Source organism: Elephantulus edwardii, unplaced genomic scaffold (assembly GCF_000299155.1).
Source record: "Elephantulus edwardii isolate Elephantulus edwardi_28Jun2011 unplaced genomic scaffold, EleEdw1.0 scaffold00047, whole genome shotgun sequence".
In the NCBI taxonomy this organism is placed as follows: Eukaryota; Metazoa; Chordata; class Mammalia; order Macroscelidea; family Macroscelididae; genus Elephantulus; species Elephantulus edwardii.
Genome location: NW_006399797.1, coordinates 15,298,188 through 15,316,404, shown reverse-complemented (window position 1 = coordinate 15,316,404; position 18,217 = coordinate 15,298,188). Strand labels below are relative to the sequence as shown.

Sequence of the window (18,217 nt, the reverse complement as noted above, 5' to 3'; positions counted from 1 at the left end):
TTCTATAATTATATTTTATTAATTTTCATAAACATTTACAGAGATTTTGGGCTTCCACTCATTCATTGTTGCACTAAAAAATATATATTTCATACAACAGAAGGACCTATAGATCAAAAGCTGGGTGCGCACGCACGTGCGTGTATAGACACCACTCCCCATCTCCTTTCTATCCAGTGAAAGCAAATGGGTTTCCAATAAACTTAGACATCACACTGAAATAGAAGATACTAGTAGTATACACTTTCAGCTCTTGCTGAAAAGTAAGGCTGTCTAGAGACTAAAAGTGTGCTAGATTCAAGCCATGGTCTTTGCAATTATTTACTATGTATCAAAGAGATGGACAATGAGAAAGGATGACAGAAGAACTGATGCCTTTGAATTGTGGTGCTGGTAAAAGAGTATACACATACCATGTGCCAGGAGAACTAACAGGTCTGACCTAGAAAGGGTAAAACCAAGATACTCCTTGGAGGCAAGGATTTGGAGATTCTGTTGGGGCATGTAGTCTATAGAGACCAGTCTTTGGAGAAGGATATCATGCTTGGAAGGATCGAGGGACAGAGCAGGAGAGAAAGACCCAGATGAGATTGATCGACAAAATGAGTGGGGTAATAAGGGTAGGTATGTCAGAGACAGTGAGACTGGGTCAGGATAGAGCAAGGTACAGAGCTTTGTGCATAGAGTCACTATGAGATGCAGGTGAAGGTGACTCAATGGCACATCACAACATCAACAATACACACACTTTCTGAATTATGATACTGACATCTGAACAAACCTGTTATTTTCTAAAAAATAAAACAATGAGAACATTTAAAAGACACTACAGCAAAAAGAACATCTTAATTCTCCAGTTAATGAATGCACCTGAAGTTTGGGGGAGTTTTTTTGCATATTGTAATGTGCTAAAGTTATCTCTTCTATATACACTTGGGATTGGAGGCTTAGAATCATAGCCTTGAAGGATGTCAAGGTTGACTAGAACAACAGTTCACTAAGAAAACGTTCTATACCTTATTTTGGTGAATAGCAATTGATTTTAAAAGCATATGTGTAAGGTCTTCTTCTCCATTTGGGACAGAGAAGAATGAAGAAAATCAAAGGGGCATAGAAACAACTGGATTAAGGGACCACTTAAACCTCAGCTTCCATGACTTTGACACCAGATTTGGATAGTGTCTAGCTGCCGCTACCAAGTGCTCTGAAATGGAGTTACATTAGAAGGATCTGGATAGAATGAGAGAAAAATGTAGAACAAATTATCATAAAGATGATCAGTCTTACTGGTCACACAGCGACTTATGGAACCCCCCCCTAGACTGCGGCCCTTAGTCACTCTGTTGGTCTGGAACTAAACTCATTTCCTTGGCTCAACTTTCAACCAACCAAATTAGACAGGTCCACAAGGTAAACAATCCCACTAGAGGGGAATGCTCTTTAGAAAAATCAATCACTGGAGGTAAAAAGGGCAGCATCTGCCCAAAGACCAAGTTCTTTTTTTTTTTTTAAATTTTTATTTTATTGTTTGTGTGTGTACCGTCAAATCAGGTCTGACTGGTACAGGAGGAGATTGTCCCTCCTTCTCCGGCAGAGCATCTGGTGGATTCGAACCATGTGCTTCTGGGATTGCAGTGCAGCTTCTTGCCACTAGGCCACCAGAGCTCCCCTATAAAAGATCAAGTTCTTAAGGCAGGAAGGGTTAGCAAAGAAAGTGGAGAGGAAATGAGTAACACAGGAAGAACGTGAGATGAACGATGGTATATTGTAGATTGCAACATGCCATGCAAGATGACATTAAAAAAGTGCATCAATTGTTAAAACTGAAAACTGAGCTGCTATGTAAACTCTCATTCAATTAATAATCAAAGATTAAATAAAAGAGAAAACCAATGGATGCTAGAGAATAGGGTGGGGGCATTCATACATAAAAATTGCTTCATGACTTGGTTTCTACTCCCACAATCCTCTCCATTTCTATGCCAGGTTCTACTTCCATTTATAAAGCTTCCCTCTTTCTCCCTACCTTCTTATTTTTGCTTGTGGGTAGAAGCTGTCCTTCTGGTCTCTAATAGTTGACTGCTCTACAGAGTTCATTCCTTATGGGTTTTTTATTTTATAAGTCAGTCCATTATTTGGCTGTAAGGTGGACTCTGGTCTTCAGTTCCAAGTTAGAGGTTGTTTTAGGACAACAGTATCATGAATTTACTCAGTCTCTGTCAGACCAGTAAGTCTGGTCTTTTTCTATGAATTTGAATTTTGTTTTGCATTTTTCATCCATTCTAACCAGGTCCTATATTGTGTTTCTGCTCAGAATTATTATTTATTACTCTTGTTGCAAAACTGTATGCTACAGAACTTAATGTAATTACACTTTATTCTTGCATACTGCTTCAAAGCTTCCTTTACTTTATCACACTGTACTGATTTGACCCACACTAAGTATTGTCTTTCCTTTCAATGAAATTAACACCGGTTGTCAGGAAGGGCTACTCCTTGGAAAAATACATCTTGCTGGGAAAGGAAGAGGGTCAGAAAAAGAAAAGATCCTCAACAACGAACTGAAAGATCAACAGTTGGAATCCATCAGTTGCTCTTTGAGAGAAAGATGGGAAGTCTTTCATAAAGATTTACAGCCTTGGAAACCCAATGGTGGATAGCTAGGTGTCAGGGTTAACTTTTAACGGCAGTGGGTATGGTTTTAACACAACTTTACCTATATAAAGATGCCAGCAGCCTCCATGTGACCATCTCTTGCTGAAGAAGCCAGAGCATGCTGGCTGTTTTTGAAAACTTTTGGAGTCCAGGTGTTGCTCGGCTCACTATTTTGTTCAGTATATTCACCTGAATTAAATATATAGTCAAAGAAATTAGTATTATATAACTTTTGAGTCATTAATAACTTTATACTCTTTAGGTATGTTACGTTAAAATTAATTACAATATTTTTCTGCTTTCTTAAAATTTAATATAAAATTCCTTATAAAATGGTCTTGATTTAAATGTTTATATATAAGGAGCTCTGGGGACATAGCGTCTTGTGTGAACTAAAAGGGCAAGTATTCAAATCCATAGCTGTTCTAAGAGAGGAAAGGAGGAAATCTCCTTCAGCAAAGGTTTATAGTCTAAACACAACTCACTCTTTTTTTGTTGTAAAAATACAACAAATACTTTTCCAAGCCCCCACAAGTTAGAAGAGACTTGACAGCAGTGGGCTAGGACTTATGCATACATTTCTATAAAGAGTAAAAGCAGTACCGGCTGATACTACCTACCTACCTACAAATAAATCATGGAAGCTGGTTTCCTAGTTTGCAAGTTTTAGGGTCATGGTTTTGTGGGACCTATCAGTTAACTTTGATTTTAGTGCTTTTGTTCTAACTTTAATATGTGGTACCTCTGGTCTTAAAAGCTATAAAGTGGCCATATAACTGGCCAACTAGAAACAACAATTGGTTTCTATTTGCCTGGAGTAGCAAAGGAAAAAGATAGTAAGAATACAAAGGAGGAATGGAAACGTGTATCTAATCTGACATAAATAACTGCGTTCTTTGTCATAAAACCAGAAACAGTACAATCCAGCTATTACAAATGAAAATGTTGATCAGAGTCTATAGAAGAATCTTGATCAAAAAGGTAAAAATGTGGAACAGAATTTTAAATTCTCACAAAATTCAGACTTTCTGAAGCCACTGAGGCTAAATGAACAAGCATGCTGAAATAAGTATCCTGAGGAAATCTTTAAATTTTAAGCTAAAACTATTCTTTGAAATCATCTTTAAGCCAAGTAATATTGCTGTTGTTGTTAAATGCTGTCGAATTGGAGATGACTCATAGTGACCCTAGGAATGAAAGACCTGAACACTTGTATAACTTTCATCATTTCTCCACATTCATAAAATTTTCAGAGGCAAGGCAAGCTATTTCGGAAGTGGATGCCACTCAAGCTTCCAAGCTTGTTTTAATCAGGAAGCTCCACCAAACACTGTCCACCATGGGTAACTATTATTGCATTTGACACATCAGTGTCACAGTGTGTAGCATCGCAGCAACCTCAAGTTATCTTTGTATAGTAAATGGACAGACCAGTGCTTTATCACTGAGAAGATTGAAATAATGTTGTTGTTAAGTGCTGTCGAGTCTCAGGCGACTCACAGCGACCCTATGAAGGAGAGTCTTCAACGCTGATGAATGAAATAATAGAAGCCAAATAATACTGTAGGTTAATTAGAACAGTATGTCCTTTGAAAAAAAGTATCTTTATGTGATCAAATGGGCAGCAGCAATCCTAAAATTTAAATGAGAAACTTAGTGGATAGTTGAGTCTGTGTCAACAAAAAGTGAAGTAATCTGGAAACAGATATCAAGAAAGCTGAGAAGATTTGAAGATTATAACCAAAGACATTGAACTGTATATATAGGAATTGCTAAGATTGCTCTGTTTGGTTATGGGAAAAGAAAAAGTCTTAACTTTGGGTGACACGCATAGCATTTATAGGTTTCATATTCCACAATAATAGCCAGAGGTTGAAAATAAGCTATATATAATCTATGGCTGCTAAAATCATAATATAAACATAGTAATAACTGAAAACTAGAGATCTTGAAAGCATGGTTGAAAAATATACACCATGTAACAAGTCAACCCTTGTTCTAAACATTGTTGTTGTTGAGTGCCATCGAGTCAAGCATAACTCATAGTGACTCTATGAACAAAAGACCTGAAAGCCTTCTGATACTATCATTTCTCAAAGTTCATGGAATTTCCAGAGGCATGTTGTTTAGGAAGTGGATGCCACCCCTGCTTCCAAAAAAGAGAAGTTCTAAACTTTTTCAGAGTCAGTGAAAGAGAGGAAGATACTCAATGAGTCAGCACTGGCAAAGAGACTGCAACAATGTACATACAGACAGTAGAGATAATGACAATGGCACACGATTATGATGATATACAGAATCTTCTTCTGTTTTATACAGGGTTACTATGACTCTTTAGCACACCAAAATCTGTTTTAGGACTGACCACATATGAGTTGAATGAACTTCCCATAAGCAGTCAAAATCAGGGCAGGTACTGAATGTGGAAAAGACTTTCAAATGTTGACGGCCGTCAAGTCTATCAATTACTCATGTGCAAATTAAAACTGAAGCAGAAGAAAATGAAAACAAGTTCACAAGAGCCCCATTTAAATTTAAAAATCATCTCCAAAATAAGTTTGAGGCATTGAACACTAGTGATAGAAGATGAGTTAAAGAATGACATCAAACACAGCATTCAGAAGAGAGCAAAAAATCATTACAGATACAGAAGAGGAAAAAGACCAAAATGGATGCCAGAAGAGACTCTGAAAATTGCACTAGTGTCAAGAAGCCAAACAAAGGGAAGAATTGCCAAAGTAAAAAAGATAAATGGAAGATTTTTAAAGGACAGCTCAAGAAGACAAAGCAAAATATAATTACAGATTGTGCCAAGAGCTGGAATTGAAAAAATAAATTGCTTGACATTTCTAAAGAACTGAAAAATATGAGTTGCAATACTGGGAGATACTATGGGCAAAATCTTGAATGATCTAGGAAGCATCAAAAGATGGAAAGAATACACAGAATGTCACTGTATCAAAAAGAACTGTGTGACACTGAAATATTTCAGGAAGTACCATATGATAAAAAAGCCAATGGTAATGAAGGAAGAAGTTGAAACTGCACTGATGGCACTTGCAAAAAATAAGGCCCCAAGAATTGATAGAATACCAGCATGTTCAAGTAATAGATGCAGCCCTGGGCATATTCATTTGTCTGTGCCAGGAAATTTGGAGGTGAGTTGCTTGGCCAATTGATTGGAAGAGATCCATATTCATTCCCATTGGAAAGGTAATCCAACAGAATGTGAAAATTATCTAACAATATCATTACTATCAAATATAAGTAAAATATTGCTGAAGATTATCCAAAACAGCTAGAACAGTACTTTTACAGAAAACTGCCAGAAGTTTAAGCTGAGTTCAAAAGTGGCACCAAGGATATCACTGCTGATGTCAGATCTTTGCTGAAAGCAGAGAATATCAGAAGACTGTGCAGTGTGTTTTGGCGACTATATAAAGGTATTTGACTATATATATCATAACAAACTATGACTAATTAACAAGCATGCGAATCCCAACACACTGAATCATGCTCATACAATATCTATACCTAGACCAAGAATCTTTTCCTGAATAGAGTGAAGGAAAACTGCATGGTTTAAAATCAGGGTGAGTATGAGTCAAGGTTATAAAACCCTTCTCCATATGCATTCAATCTGTATGCTGAGCAAATCATCCAAGAAGCTGGACTCTATGAAGAAGAATGTGGCATCAGAATTGGATGAAAACTCATCAACAACTTGCATTATGGAGATGCCACAACCTTGTTTGCCTTTTGTCAAGGAGACAAAAACCCTTAGCACTGGATTGAAAGCATCATGATAGAAGGAAAAAAGATTAAAATTTTCAACAATTTCACCTTATTTGGATCCATAATCAACACCTGTCGTAACAGCAGTCAGGAGATCAAGAGACATATTGCAAGAGGCAAGTCTACTGTCAGGGACCTCTCCAAACTCTGAAGACTAAGCTGTGCTTGATTCATGCCATGGTCTTTTAAATCACTTGCTATACTTGAAAGCTGCACAATGAATAAGGATGACAGAAGAACTGATGCCTCTGAACTGTGATATTGAGAAGCATAGTTAATATTTCATGGATTGTCAAAAGGACCATCCTGCTCAGGAGTGTCAGAAACGATGAGGATGGCACAGGATCGTGCCGGGTTCAGATCTATTGTTCACAGGATTGCTATGAGTTGTACTTGATTCGATGGCACATAACTCTAAGAAGAGTTATGATAACCCCAGAGATACACACAAAACTATACATATAACTGCAAAAGGTTTAATAATTCAGAGAAAAAAGATCTTTATCAAAGATTATGGTTAATACTTGTTATGTTATCCATGGGAATTAAGAAACCGGGGCATTCATTAAAAATATTAAGAATCTTTATTACAAGTTTCCTACCTTCTAAAAAGTGTTCAGAGAATAATGTTACTAGTGTTTGACATTCAGTGTTTGACAAAAGCATGATTTCTACCTTTCACACTTTATTAAAATTTTTTTTTGTACTACTACAAAAAGTTTATTGAACAAAAACTTAGTAAGAAGGTACAAAGCTTGATTTTTGTCCAAGAGTATAATAGGTCCTTGGGAGAAGGGAAACATGGAAGTAATGGATTTCTCTGCTAAACAGTCATTATTTATACATGCTCCAAAGATTCTAACATGATACTATTACCACCATTCCAATATTGTTTTGCTGTCCACTAGTTAACGTCTCCACACATTCATCTATTACAAGATTCATTAAAGGGATCAAATCCTCCCAAAATTCCCTGGACATGTCTGTCTGTAACCATTTAATTTCAAGGATAATTTCTTGTCCATAAATTTTTTCAACTCTGGTGGGTAAGTTCTGCTCATTTTGCCTACATGAAAGACTCAGAGCTGAGTTGAAAGAGAATATACCTAAAATTTTAAATTTTCCTCCAATCAATCTATTTGTTCCCATTTTTTTAGTCAATGAAAATACTATCTTTATAATGGAACAATTCAGAAATTAACTATTGTTGTTGTTGTTATGTGGTGTCGAGTCGCTTGAGACTCATAGCGACCCTATGTACAACAGCCCTAAACTCTGCTCTGTCCTGTGCCAATTGCACTGCCTCTGACACACCTATCCAAATTACCCATCACTGAATCAATCCACCTTATAGAGGGCCTTCCCCTCCTGCACTGTCCCTCCACCCTCCCAACCATGTCCCTCTCCAAGGACCTCCTTATAACATGCCCAAAGTATGTTAGACGAAGCCTCAGAATCCTTGCCTCCAAGGAGCAGCCTGGTTTAACCCTCTCCAGGCTGAATCTGTTTGTTTTCTTAGCAGTCCATGATACCCTCAAAACTCTTCTCCAGCACCATAGCTCAAAGGCATCTATTCTCCTTCTATCCTCCCTCGTCATTGTCCAACTCTCTGATGCATAACTAGTGATTGCAAAGACCACAGGCTGTATCAGATGTACCTTAGTCTCCAGAGTGACACCATTGCTCTTCAGTAACCTTGAGAAGTCCCTAACAGCAGACTTTTCCATCGCAATATGTCTTTTAATTTCCTGGCTGCTGGTGCCAAGAATGTTCACTGTGGAGCCAAGCAGACTAAACTTGTTAACAATCTGAATCTCTTCACCATCCATCCATTCTGATGCTGCCAATTGGTCCAGTGGTGAGAATTCTTTGTCTTCCTGATACTGAATCTCAACCCATATTGAAGGCTGCAGTCCTTGATCCTCTATAGCAAGTGCTTCAGGTCCTCCTCAGTTTCAGCAAGCAGGGTTGTGTCATCTGCATAACGCAGGCTGTTGACAGATTTTCCACCCATCCTGATGCTACACTTCTCCTCATTGAGCCCAACCTCCCAGATAATCTGCTCTGCATACAGGTTGAAAAGGTATGGAGACACGACACATCCTTGGCATATGCCTTTCCCAATTTTGAACCATGCAGCGTTTCCTTGCTCTGTCCTGAGGACTGCCTCTTGGTCCAAGTATAGGTTTCGCATTAGCACGATCAAGTGTTCTGGGATTCCCATTCTTCTCAGAGTCAGCCACAGTTTGTAATGATCCACACAACCAAATGCCTTTGCATAATCAATGAAACACAGAGAGACATTCCTCTGGTATTCCCTGCTTTCAGCTAAGATCTATCTAACATTAGCTACAATATCCCTAGTACCACAACCCCTTCTCAACCCAACCTAGACTTCTGGCAGTTCTATGCTGATGTGCTGTTCCAGTCTTTTTTGGATAATCTTCAGTAGAATCTTGCTTGCATGTGAAATCAATGATACTGTTCTGAAATCAATGATATTGTTCTATAGTTTTCACACTCTGTTGGGTCACCCTTCTTTGGAATAGGAACAAATACTATTGTTTGTTGTTTCATCTGCTTTTTTCCCATAAAATGCTTGTCTGTCAGATACCTCTCTAAATCTGAGCATTCAAATTAAGACAGACTAGGAAGAAGGATTGGCCATCCACTTCCAAAATAGTAGGCCTCTGAAAACTCTATGTACAACAGGACACACACAGACTAACAGACACAGCAACTGAGGCAGAGCTTTCAAGTATGGAAATGCAAAGGAAGAGGAACAGTTATAAACAGACACTGGTGAGTGGAACATGGAATGTGAGAACGATGAATGTAGGAAAATTAGATTTATTTTAAAAATTTATTTTAGTTCATTATTTTTTTTGTGTGTACTGTCAAATCAGATCTGACTGATACAGGAGGAGATTGTTCCTCCTTCTCCAGCAGAGCATCTGGTGGATTCGAACCGTGCATCTCTGAGATTGCAGTTGCAGCTTCTTGCCACTAGGCCACCAGAGCTCGCCAAAAATTAGATTTTTTTTTTTTAAAATTAGATATTTTTAAGGAAGAAATGGAATGCATAAATATTGACATACTAGGTACTGCCGAGATGAGATAGACTGGCATAGGGCATTTTGAGTTGGATGATCATATGATCTATTATTCCAGAGATGAAAAGGTGAAGAAAAACAGGGTGACTTTCATAGTTAAAGACATTATTTCTAGATGTCTTGAAATATAATATTGTGAGCGACAGGATAATATCCATATGCATACAAGGAAGTCCAGTAAATATCACTATCATTCAGAGATATGCTCCAACAACCAGAGTCAAAGAAGAGGAAATAGAAGATTTTACCAACTTTTAGAGTCAGAGATCAATCAAACATGTAATCAAGATGCATTGATAATAATGGGTGACTGGAATGCAAAAGTTGGGAACAGAGAAGAGCAATCAGTAGCTGGAAAACATGGACTCGGTGACAGAAATGAAGCTGGAGATAGAATGATTTAATTTTGCAGAATCAATGACTTATTCATTGCAAATACATTTTTATAAGAGCCATAAATGCAGGTTATACACATGGATTTCACCTGATAGTATGCATAGGAATCAGACCGAACATCTGTGGAAAGAATTGGTGGAGAAGCTCAATATCAGCTGTGAAAACTAGGCCAGGTGCTGATTGTGGAATAGAGACCAACTACTTATATGCAAACAATATTTTTTTTTCAAACAATATTAAGTGCATAACAAAACACCATGATATTAATTATTCTTAAAACAAGAGTTTTCAAATTTTTCCTTTTTTTGAAGCCCATTTCTTAAAAGCAACAGAAGTCCTCTGCCTCGAAAGAAATCTTACATAGACCTTCAGAAAATAAAAAGTAAAGTTGCCCTAGGAAACCATTCTCATCACTCCTGCTTAACTCCTAAAACACTCTTTTAAACAGTGTGGAAATCAGCAGGCTAATGCTGTGCTTTAAAAAAAAAAGGTACTGACATTTTTTCAAGAATGAAATAAAATCAGCTTACCTGACTGCTACAAATGTTTTCATATTCTTCTACAAGATCAAAAACTGTAGTTGAAGAGTGCTTCAAAAAAGACTGCAGGAAATCAGAGAACATACTCATGGATGCTGGAGCACATTAAAAAGAAAAGGAAAAAAGGGAAGTTAACTTTCAGGTGATTGCTTGTTTAAAAACTTAAAAACATAGTAAGAGTCCTTTAAGATACCAAAGGTGTTACATTTACTAATCTTTTCTGTATCTATATATAAAAAAAAATAAAGAGCCAAGTGTTATAATGTATGATTTATATCTTAAATGCATAAAAAAAATAATTGAGAAAGTTGTAACTCAGTATTGTCACATATACTGGGCTCATGTAAATAATGAGCACACTCGTATACAGCAGATAGCACATACTGGAAATAAGAGGTGAGGTTAGGGTTGCTTAGTTTACAAACCCACATAACGTGAACATTAATAAATAGATGGAAGACAGAAAAAAAACATGTTCTGCTTGGGGAAAATAATACACTGTGCCATTATAATGTATAATATTTAAGATCTCAGCCAACTATTCATAGTAAAATGGAATTCTTGTATTTCATATATTAAGTACAAACGGTTTAATAAGAAGTTACTCAAATTTGAGGAGCTATCATTGGCTAAAAAATAAAATGTAGTGGTTACTGCAGTGTTAAAAAAAAGACTCTAGAGTCAAAGGGCTTACTTTAAAATCCTAGTGCCATCACTTCCTACCCAGGTAATAAACTATTAAATGTCTCTGAGTAGTAGAGTGCTTCACTCTAAGATGGACATGATTATTATCACTATTTTAAAGGCTTATGGTAAGGATTATAAGGATCCCTCGTGGAGCAATGGTTACACATTTGCCTATTAAATGAAAGGTGAGCAACCTGAACCTACCGTAAGAGACACTCCGTAAGAAAAACATATGGCAGTTTGCTTACATAAAGATCAGAGCCTTGGAAATCCTATGGGCTAGTTCTACTCTGTCACCATGAGTCTAAATCAATTTGATGGCAATGGGTTTGCCTTTTGGGTTGGTAAGGATCATATGAGCTAATGTTTGTACAAGGCTTAGAACAATGACTAGTTCTGACAAGCTTATGATAGTGATAAAATGAGGAGGAACCTATAAATAGGTTTACAGACATCAAATGCTTGTTGCCTAAGGAGAAAGGTGACAACAAACCTGAAACTATAGATCACAACAGTATGTTTAAAAATAGCATTAGTGTTCAGGTCAAAACAAAGCACACTACGAGTATTAGAAAGATAAACCTAAAAAAAGAAACACAACTTGAAAAATACAAATAAGAATCTCAAAGACTTACTCAGTGACCCAAGAGGATGCATTTATATGGAAAAAACATCACCCAGACCAAAACCCCAGCAAAATGCTGATCTGACTGAGAACTAAGGTGAGTCTCAATCCTCTAAAGGTACTACATCAAATAACTTAGCCATTACTATAACCAATTGATTTAGTAACTAACTGCTATAACACAGCTCAGAAAAAGGAGGAGATTGTTACTTTGTTTTAAGAAAGCAACAAGCAAACAAAACTCCAATGTATTTTACCAGCTTCTCCAGGATCATCCTCATGGAGCATCACAGCACTGAGCGTCATGTCCTCTGTCACAGTGTTGGGCTCTGTGAAAAGCCCTGAACGCTGGGATGAGAATGCAGTTGTCCAATTACTGTCATCCAGGCTAGTTATCTGAGAAAATAATAATAATAAAAAGAAGATATAGAAAGTTAAAGCTATTATCATTGAGGAAAAAGATTCAAAAAAGTAACTGATACAGAATTATACCAACGGAAGCTTTTACTTTCTATTTTTATACTTTATAAATATCATGCATGCATTTATCAATTTTAAAATATAGACATAGCATTTGTATTCTTAGGTATATACTCAAAAGAACTGAAAACAAGGATTTAAAAAATTATACAAATGGATATAGTGGCACTACTCAGAATAGGAAAAAAGTGGAAGCAAACTAAATCTCCATCAATAGCTGGATAAACAAATGTGGCATATTCATAAATTAGGATACAACTTAATCACAAAAATATATGAAATATCAATATATACATACTACACAACACATGGATTCTGCAATCATGAAATCAAGTGAAAGAAGCCAGTCACTAATGATCAAGCATTAACTCATGTATATGAAATATCTTGAGTAGATAAAATTATAGAAAGCAGATTAGTGGTTGCTGAGGGTTTAAGGGAGGGGGAATGGGGGGATTACCAACTTATTGGGTAAAAGGTTATCATTTGGGATAATGAAAATGTTTTGGCAAGGAGTTCTGCTGCCAAACCAAAGGCAAATGGTTCAAACTCCTTAGCTACTCCGCAGGAAATGCGCAATCTCTTCCCATGAAATTTAAATACTCTGAATTCCCACTGGAAAGCCAGCTAGGAGTCCATTCTGACTCAATGGCATCTAAAAACAAATGTCACAAAATTTTTCACTTAAAAATAGCAGCGAAGGAGAGGAAGATCCTTGAGATGGACTGATTCAGTGACTGGGGTAATGGGGGTACGTGTGTCGGAGATGGTGAGATTGGCACAGGATAAGGCAGAGTTTTTAGGGCTGTTGTACATAGGGTCACTACAAGTTGCAGACAACTCGATGGCACATAGCAACACCACCATGGCGTAGGGAAATAAGTCATGGGTTATTCTGCTAAGGAAATTTATGCTGTGACCGACAACCAGGAGAGGATAAAACAGATGAATGGGACCTTTTAAAAATCAAATCCCTATGTACATCAAACAGTGACAAAGTTAAACAGGAGAGCAAGTAATAAATGTTGGAGTGGATGTGGCGAGAAAGGAACTCTTATACACTGCTGGTGGGATTGTAAAATGGTACAACCATTCTGGAAGGCAGATTGGCGTTTCCTTAAAAAGCTGAACACTGAAATTCCACATGACCCAGCTACTCCACTATTTGGAATATACCCTGAGAAAATGGGAACTGAGGCACAGAAACTTGTACACCAAAGTTCATAGCAATGTTATTCACCATCACAAGAACATGGAAACAGCCCAGATGTCCAACCACAAATGAATGGATTGAGAAATTATGGAATAGTCACACAATGGAATACTATAGAGCATGCAGGAGCAATGATTTTGCAAATTATTACCTAACTTTCAAGGGACTGGAGAGCATTATGCTGAGTGAACCATTACTGTAGAATGAGTATGAGGATGGGGGGGTGGTGTGTGTGGAAGCAGATGAAGATGTGCAGGGGGAGAGAGAATCAATCATGGGGTTGTACAATTTGATGAGGGGATGAGGGAAATTGGAAGAATCTGTTCTGGAAAAACAATGTATTCAAATTTTGTAAATAAACTAGTATAATAATAAAAAAAAAAAATAAAAAATAAAACTACACAAAAAAATCTTCTCTGTAAAGGAAACCCATAGTCTGTGAAAAAATTATTAGGTAATGACGTATCTGATAAGGGACGTCTAAAATTTATAGAATACATCAGCACCTCAATAAGAAAAAGGCAAAGAATCCAATCAAAAAGTTTAAATTTTCTAAGGCATAGCAAAGACAAAGAACCGAAGTGTTGACCTTGTTTGGATACAAAGTTGAACTGACCAATTGAAAAAACACACAAAAAATTAGGGAGATTTGTGCACTTAGTGAAATAATTATTGTAACTCACATAAACACAGTAAAAGCTTGAAATAAAATAGAACTGGTACACATGAATGTAGTGAATATGCTTAAAGAGTCCTTACAAATATGTATTAATTTATGGGTGAAATGCCAGGTTACCTAAATTTTTTTCTAAAATCATGTGAAAGGTATTCATGAAGTACACATGGAACTAGATCAACTATGTACTGATAACTGCTGAAACTGGGCTGTATAATTCCCACCAGAGGGAACAGATGGCTTGTCAATAATATAAGGTGCCATCCTTGTAAAGACCAGGACTGTGCAAATAAAGGGTACAGAAACCAAATGAAGGAAATGGTCAGTTCTGAACTCCTGCTATGCTTGAAATGTGCCATCTCCAAGGTGAAAATGAAGGACCTAAGGATCTGACTAAAGCACAATGTGTCCCTTGGCCAGGGTCCCTGCACTAGGAATCTCCTATACCCAGGAGACAGAGCAGTGGGTTAGCTAGAACTAACTGCCTTCAGGTAGAAGACTTGCTGGCAGATGTGGCGTTGTTAAGCACTTGGTAGCAGAGTACAGCACTCTGTAACTTGTCCAAGTATATCAGGGGCCATGTTGGCCCAAGAGGCCTGAAGGGCCGAGAGTCAAAAGCCAGAGAGAGTCCAGCCTGCAAGCCTGGCTAAAAAGAGATTGTCCTGAATGAAGAACTTCATCCCAAGTCCTTCTTGATCCTGAGCTCGAACTTATATCCCTAATCCCATATCTTGAGGATTGTCTGTGAATTCTGTGGAGCCTTAACAACAAGTAGAGAGTGGCATGAAGGAAAATATTAATAAGAAGTTAAATAAAATTCATCTTTATCCAAAATCTACACAGAGGCAACAATAAAGACATATCTTTAAATCAGTCTGTCCTCAAGGAAAAAATTACTAAAGGTGGTTGCTGGACCTCTGTGCATTCATGAGATAGAAACTTGGGCTGAGGAGAACTCTGCTGACAAAAATAATAAGTAAGACTTAAGTTCTCATAAAAAGGCTTTTCAACTAAATGTAATAAGTTGACACAAGGCGGAATTTCACTCTTATTTTTCCACATACCATAGACAGATTCCCCAAGAACCCTGAAGACTGTGTAAGCCTGGGTGACCTTCCTTCTGCTCCAAGAATACAGGAAATATCTGGCTGCCTTAGTAAGCTTCGATTTGGTGGAGTAACTACCAAAAAAAGAATAGAAGGGGCATGAGCAGTTATCATCAAGACAAAGTAAACAATCAAATGATAAAGCAGAATTAATTTTCAGTTCTGTAGATTCTAACCAAATAAATACTGTAAGCAGTAACATTTTTTACAACACAAAGATTCACCATCTTTCCCTAAATTTGATTTTTTTAGTACTATAGAGGCTGTGAGAGAACATTTTTACCACTCAGACGTTTTTATGACAAAATAATCAAAGCAGTTAAAATAAAAAGAGACTAAGCAATGTGTTAACGGATTCTTTAATTTCTAATTTTATGAAGCATACTGGGAGCAATATAGTATAGAATCTTTAGAGTATAGGTAAAATTGTCTGAATTACGCTTTCATTATTTACATGAACACTTTCTGAGCTATGCCTCTACATTATTTAACTTTCTTAAGTCTGACTTTAAAAAATAAAAATCAAACAATGAAAACCCTAAACTCCATGGATCACAACAGTCCTACAACCTTGTACCTGGGTTGCCCTAATACCAGTACCAAGTTGCTGGTAACAAAATCTCACTTTCAGTAAAGTGGAGATAATCTCAATCTAACAGTTACTGTGGGTTTATAGTGACTTGCACATGCACTACAATTTTTGTAGCTGAATTTTTATTATTATTGACAGTGTAGCCAAATATTTACAATGGTCCAATGAATGTTAGTTTCTATTCTTATTCTTATTATTCAATGCTTTAAAAGCAAAATATCTTACAAGGCTGCTGAAACGAGATGGGACTTCGAGGAAGAACCTGGTTTCTTGGTGTGGTATAAACACAACTTTCATCTTGAGATGCCCATGCTTTATAAAAGTTAAGAAAAGTTTCCATGTAGAAAAGAGATCATTAAGATGAGAACTAAGTATACTTCTTTACATGATATAAAACACAGGAAGATATTTAAAGGGCAAAGTAATTTATAGCTACCTTTTGAGATCTAAAGAGTACAGAATTCTGCCTGCCATTTAAATTCTGAAGATGCTAGTCACAGACTACTATAGTAAATGATGTTTTTAAAAACTTTAACATTAGCAGAAGTAGCTACAATATGACAGCAGTAAAATACACATTTGTATTTAAGAAAACATAAATCTTAATCTCATTAACACACAAATAATACATCTAAGGAGTGACAATACCTTATCAATGTAGTAATTTATAATTGACTGATATTTATTAAAACCACTCATTAGAAAGAAAATTTTATCAATATTGTTGTTGTTAAGTGCCATTGAGTTGTAGGTGACTCATAGCAACACTATGAATGAAAGACCTGGACACTTGTATAATGTTCATCCTTTTCTCCAGGTTCATCGTGTTTCCAGAGGCAAGCTGTTTCAGAAGTGGATGCAACTCTTGCTTTCAAGCTTGTTTTAATCGGGGAGCTTCATCAAACATTGTCTACCATGGGTAATCATTATCACATCTGACAGCAATGAGTTACCTCTGTACAGCAAGTGGACACACCAGGGCTATACGACATAGAAGAATGTTTGACCAAAAACAATGAAAAACAGGCCTGAGGCCAACGGATTAAAAAGTCACCCACCTTTGGCTTGGGAGCATCACTTTCTGTCCACTAGGCCACCTTATCTCTCTCTATGCTGTTGCTATTGTTACGTGCCATCCAGTCATAGGCAACTCATACTGAGCCTATGAACGAAAGTCCTGGACACTTCTGTATAACTTTCATCCTTTCTCCAGGTTTATAGGGTTTCCTGAGGCAAGCTATTTCGGAAGTGGATGCCACTCCTGCTTCCAAGCTTGTTTTCATCAAACACTGTCCACCATGGGTAACCATTATCGCATTTGACACAACATTGTCACAGTTCTATTGTATCAATAGTAATTATAAAAAATACAATTAAAAAAAATACAATTTCTATGATTGTATTAAACACAATGCACACGAATAAAACAATGTATACAAACCAATTTTTAAAAAAAGTGTACCACTTAGAATCTGAGCATCTTGCAATTTTTAAAATAATGATGTATAAAATGTAAAGGATACTTAAAACTTTTTTTTGAGCACGCTGTTTACGGGCTGTTCGGGTCACCTCTGCTTCTCGGACCACAGGAGATAACATCTCTCCAAAGCTAATCCTAAAATAATAAAATCAAGTTCAAGTGAATTAAACAAAATTGGAGTTTTGGAAAGTTTAACATCATTATAAGGAACTCTGAGTTAGTCAAGGTACAGGTAATTTCAGTAGTCAAGTTTCTGATTTTTTTTTTCTTTTTTTCAAGTTTCTGATCTTAGAATGCCCTCATCACTTCAAATTCTGATTAAGCTGCAGAGAAAGTCACACTCAAATCTTACATGCAAGTAACTGTCTTTGATTTTCACTATATTAAACTCCTCTCCTATGGAATTACTTCAACAGATGAAATCAGTATTAAAATAACACTTTTAGATTACTGCTTCATGAAGGTAAACAATCTTTCTCCTACTGAATTGAGAAATTTATAATTGCATGGACTATCCCCTAAAGGACCTTCTGTAGTTTCCAAAATAGTTAAAGCATTTTGGAAAACATGTCCTTTGTGCTGGAGAAATAAAGGATTAAGTAAAAATTAAGCTAGTGAATTGGAGAGATTCCTCAAGTAATTTTCCTGGATGTACAGTAAGGATCCCCTCTCTTACCATTTGTAGTCTCCAATGCTCCAGATTTCCCATCCTTCTCACCTGACAATCCAGAAACTAAAAGTTGTTAGGTGTCATCAAGTCAACTATGACTTACAGCAACCCTGTGAACAAGAGACCTGAAGCTTGCTCCTTCCTGTACCGTTGTAATGCTCTCTGCCAAGCTCACACCCACTGTTGTAGT

At 36.8% G+C, this 18,217-nt stretch overlaps 1 protein-coding gene across 1 annotated transcript in view; it reads right to left on the bottom strand.

Moving 5' to 3' along the window:
- The window catches only part of NUP107 (nucleoporin 107kDa), a 65,612-nt gene extending 48,133 nt beyond the window's left edge, over positions 1-17,479 (bottom strand). The window contains exons 1-7 of the mRNA XM_006886104.1: positions 17,401-17,479; positions 16,103-16,189; positions 15,244-15,359; positions 12,068-12,206; positions 10,490-10,593; positions 2,717-2,844; positions 1,390-1,438 (exon numbers count right to left, since the gene is read on the bottom strand). Of these exons, the coding sequence (XP_006886166.1) occupies positions 1,390-1,438; positions 2,717-2,844; positions 10,490-10,593; positions 12,068-12,206; positions 15,244-15,359; positions 16,103-16,189; positions 17,401-17,476 (699 nt within the window). The 5' untranslated portion in view covers positions 17,477-17,479. The remainder of the gene's footprint in view (positions 1-1,389; positions 1,439-2,716; positions 2,845-10,489; positions 10,594-12,067; positions 12,207-15,243; positions 15,360-16,102; positions 16,190-17,400) is intronic.
- Positions 17,480-18,217: the final 738 nt, after the last annotated feature.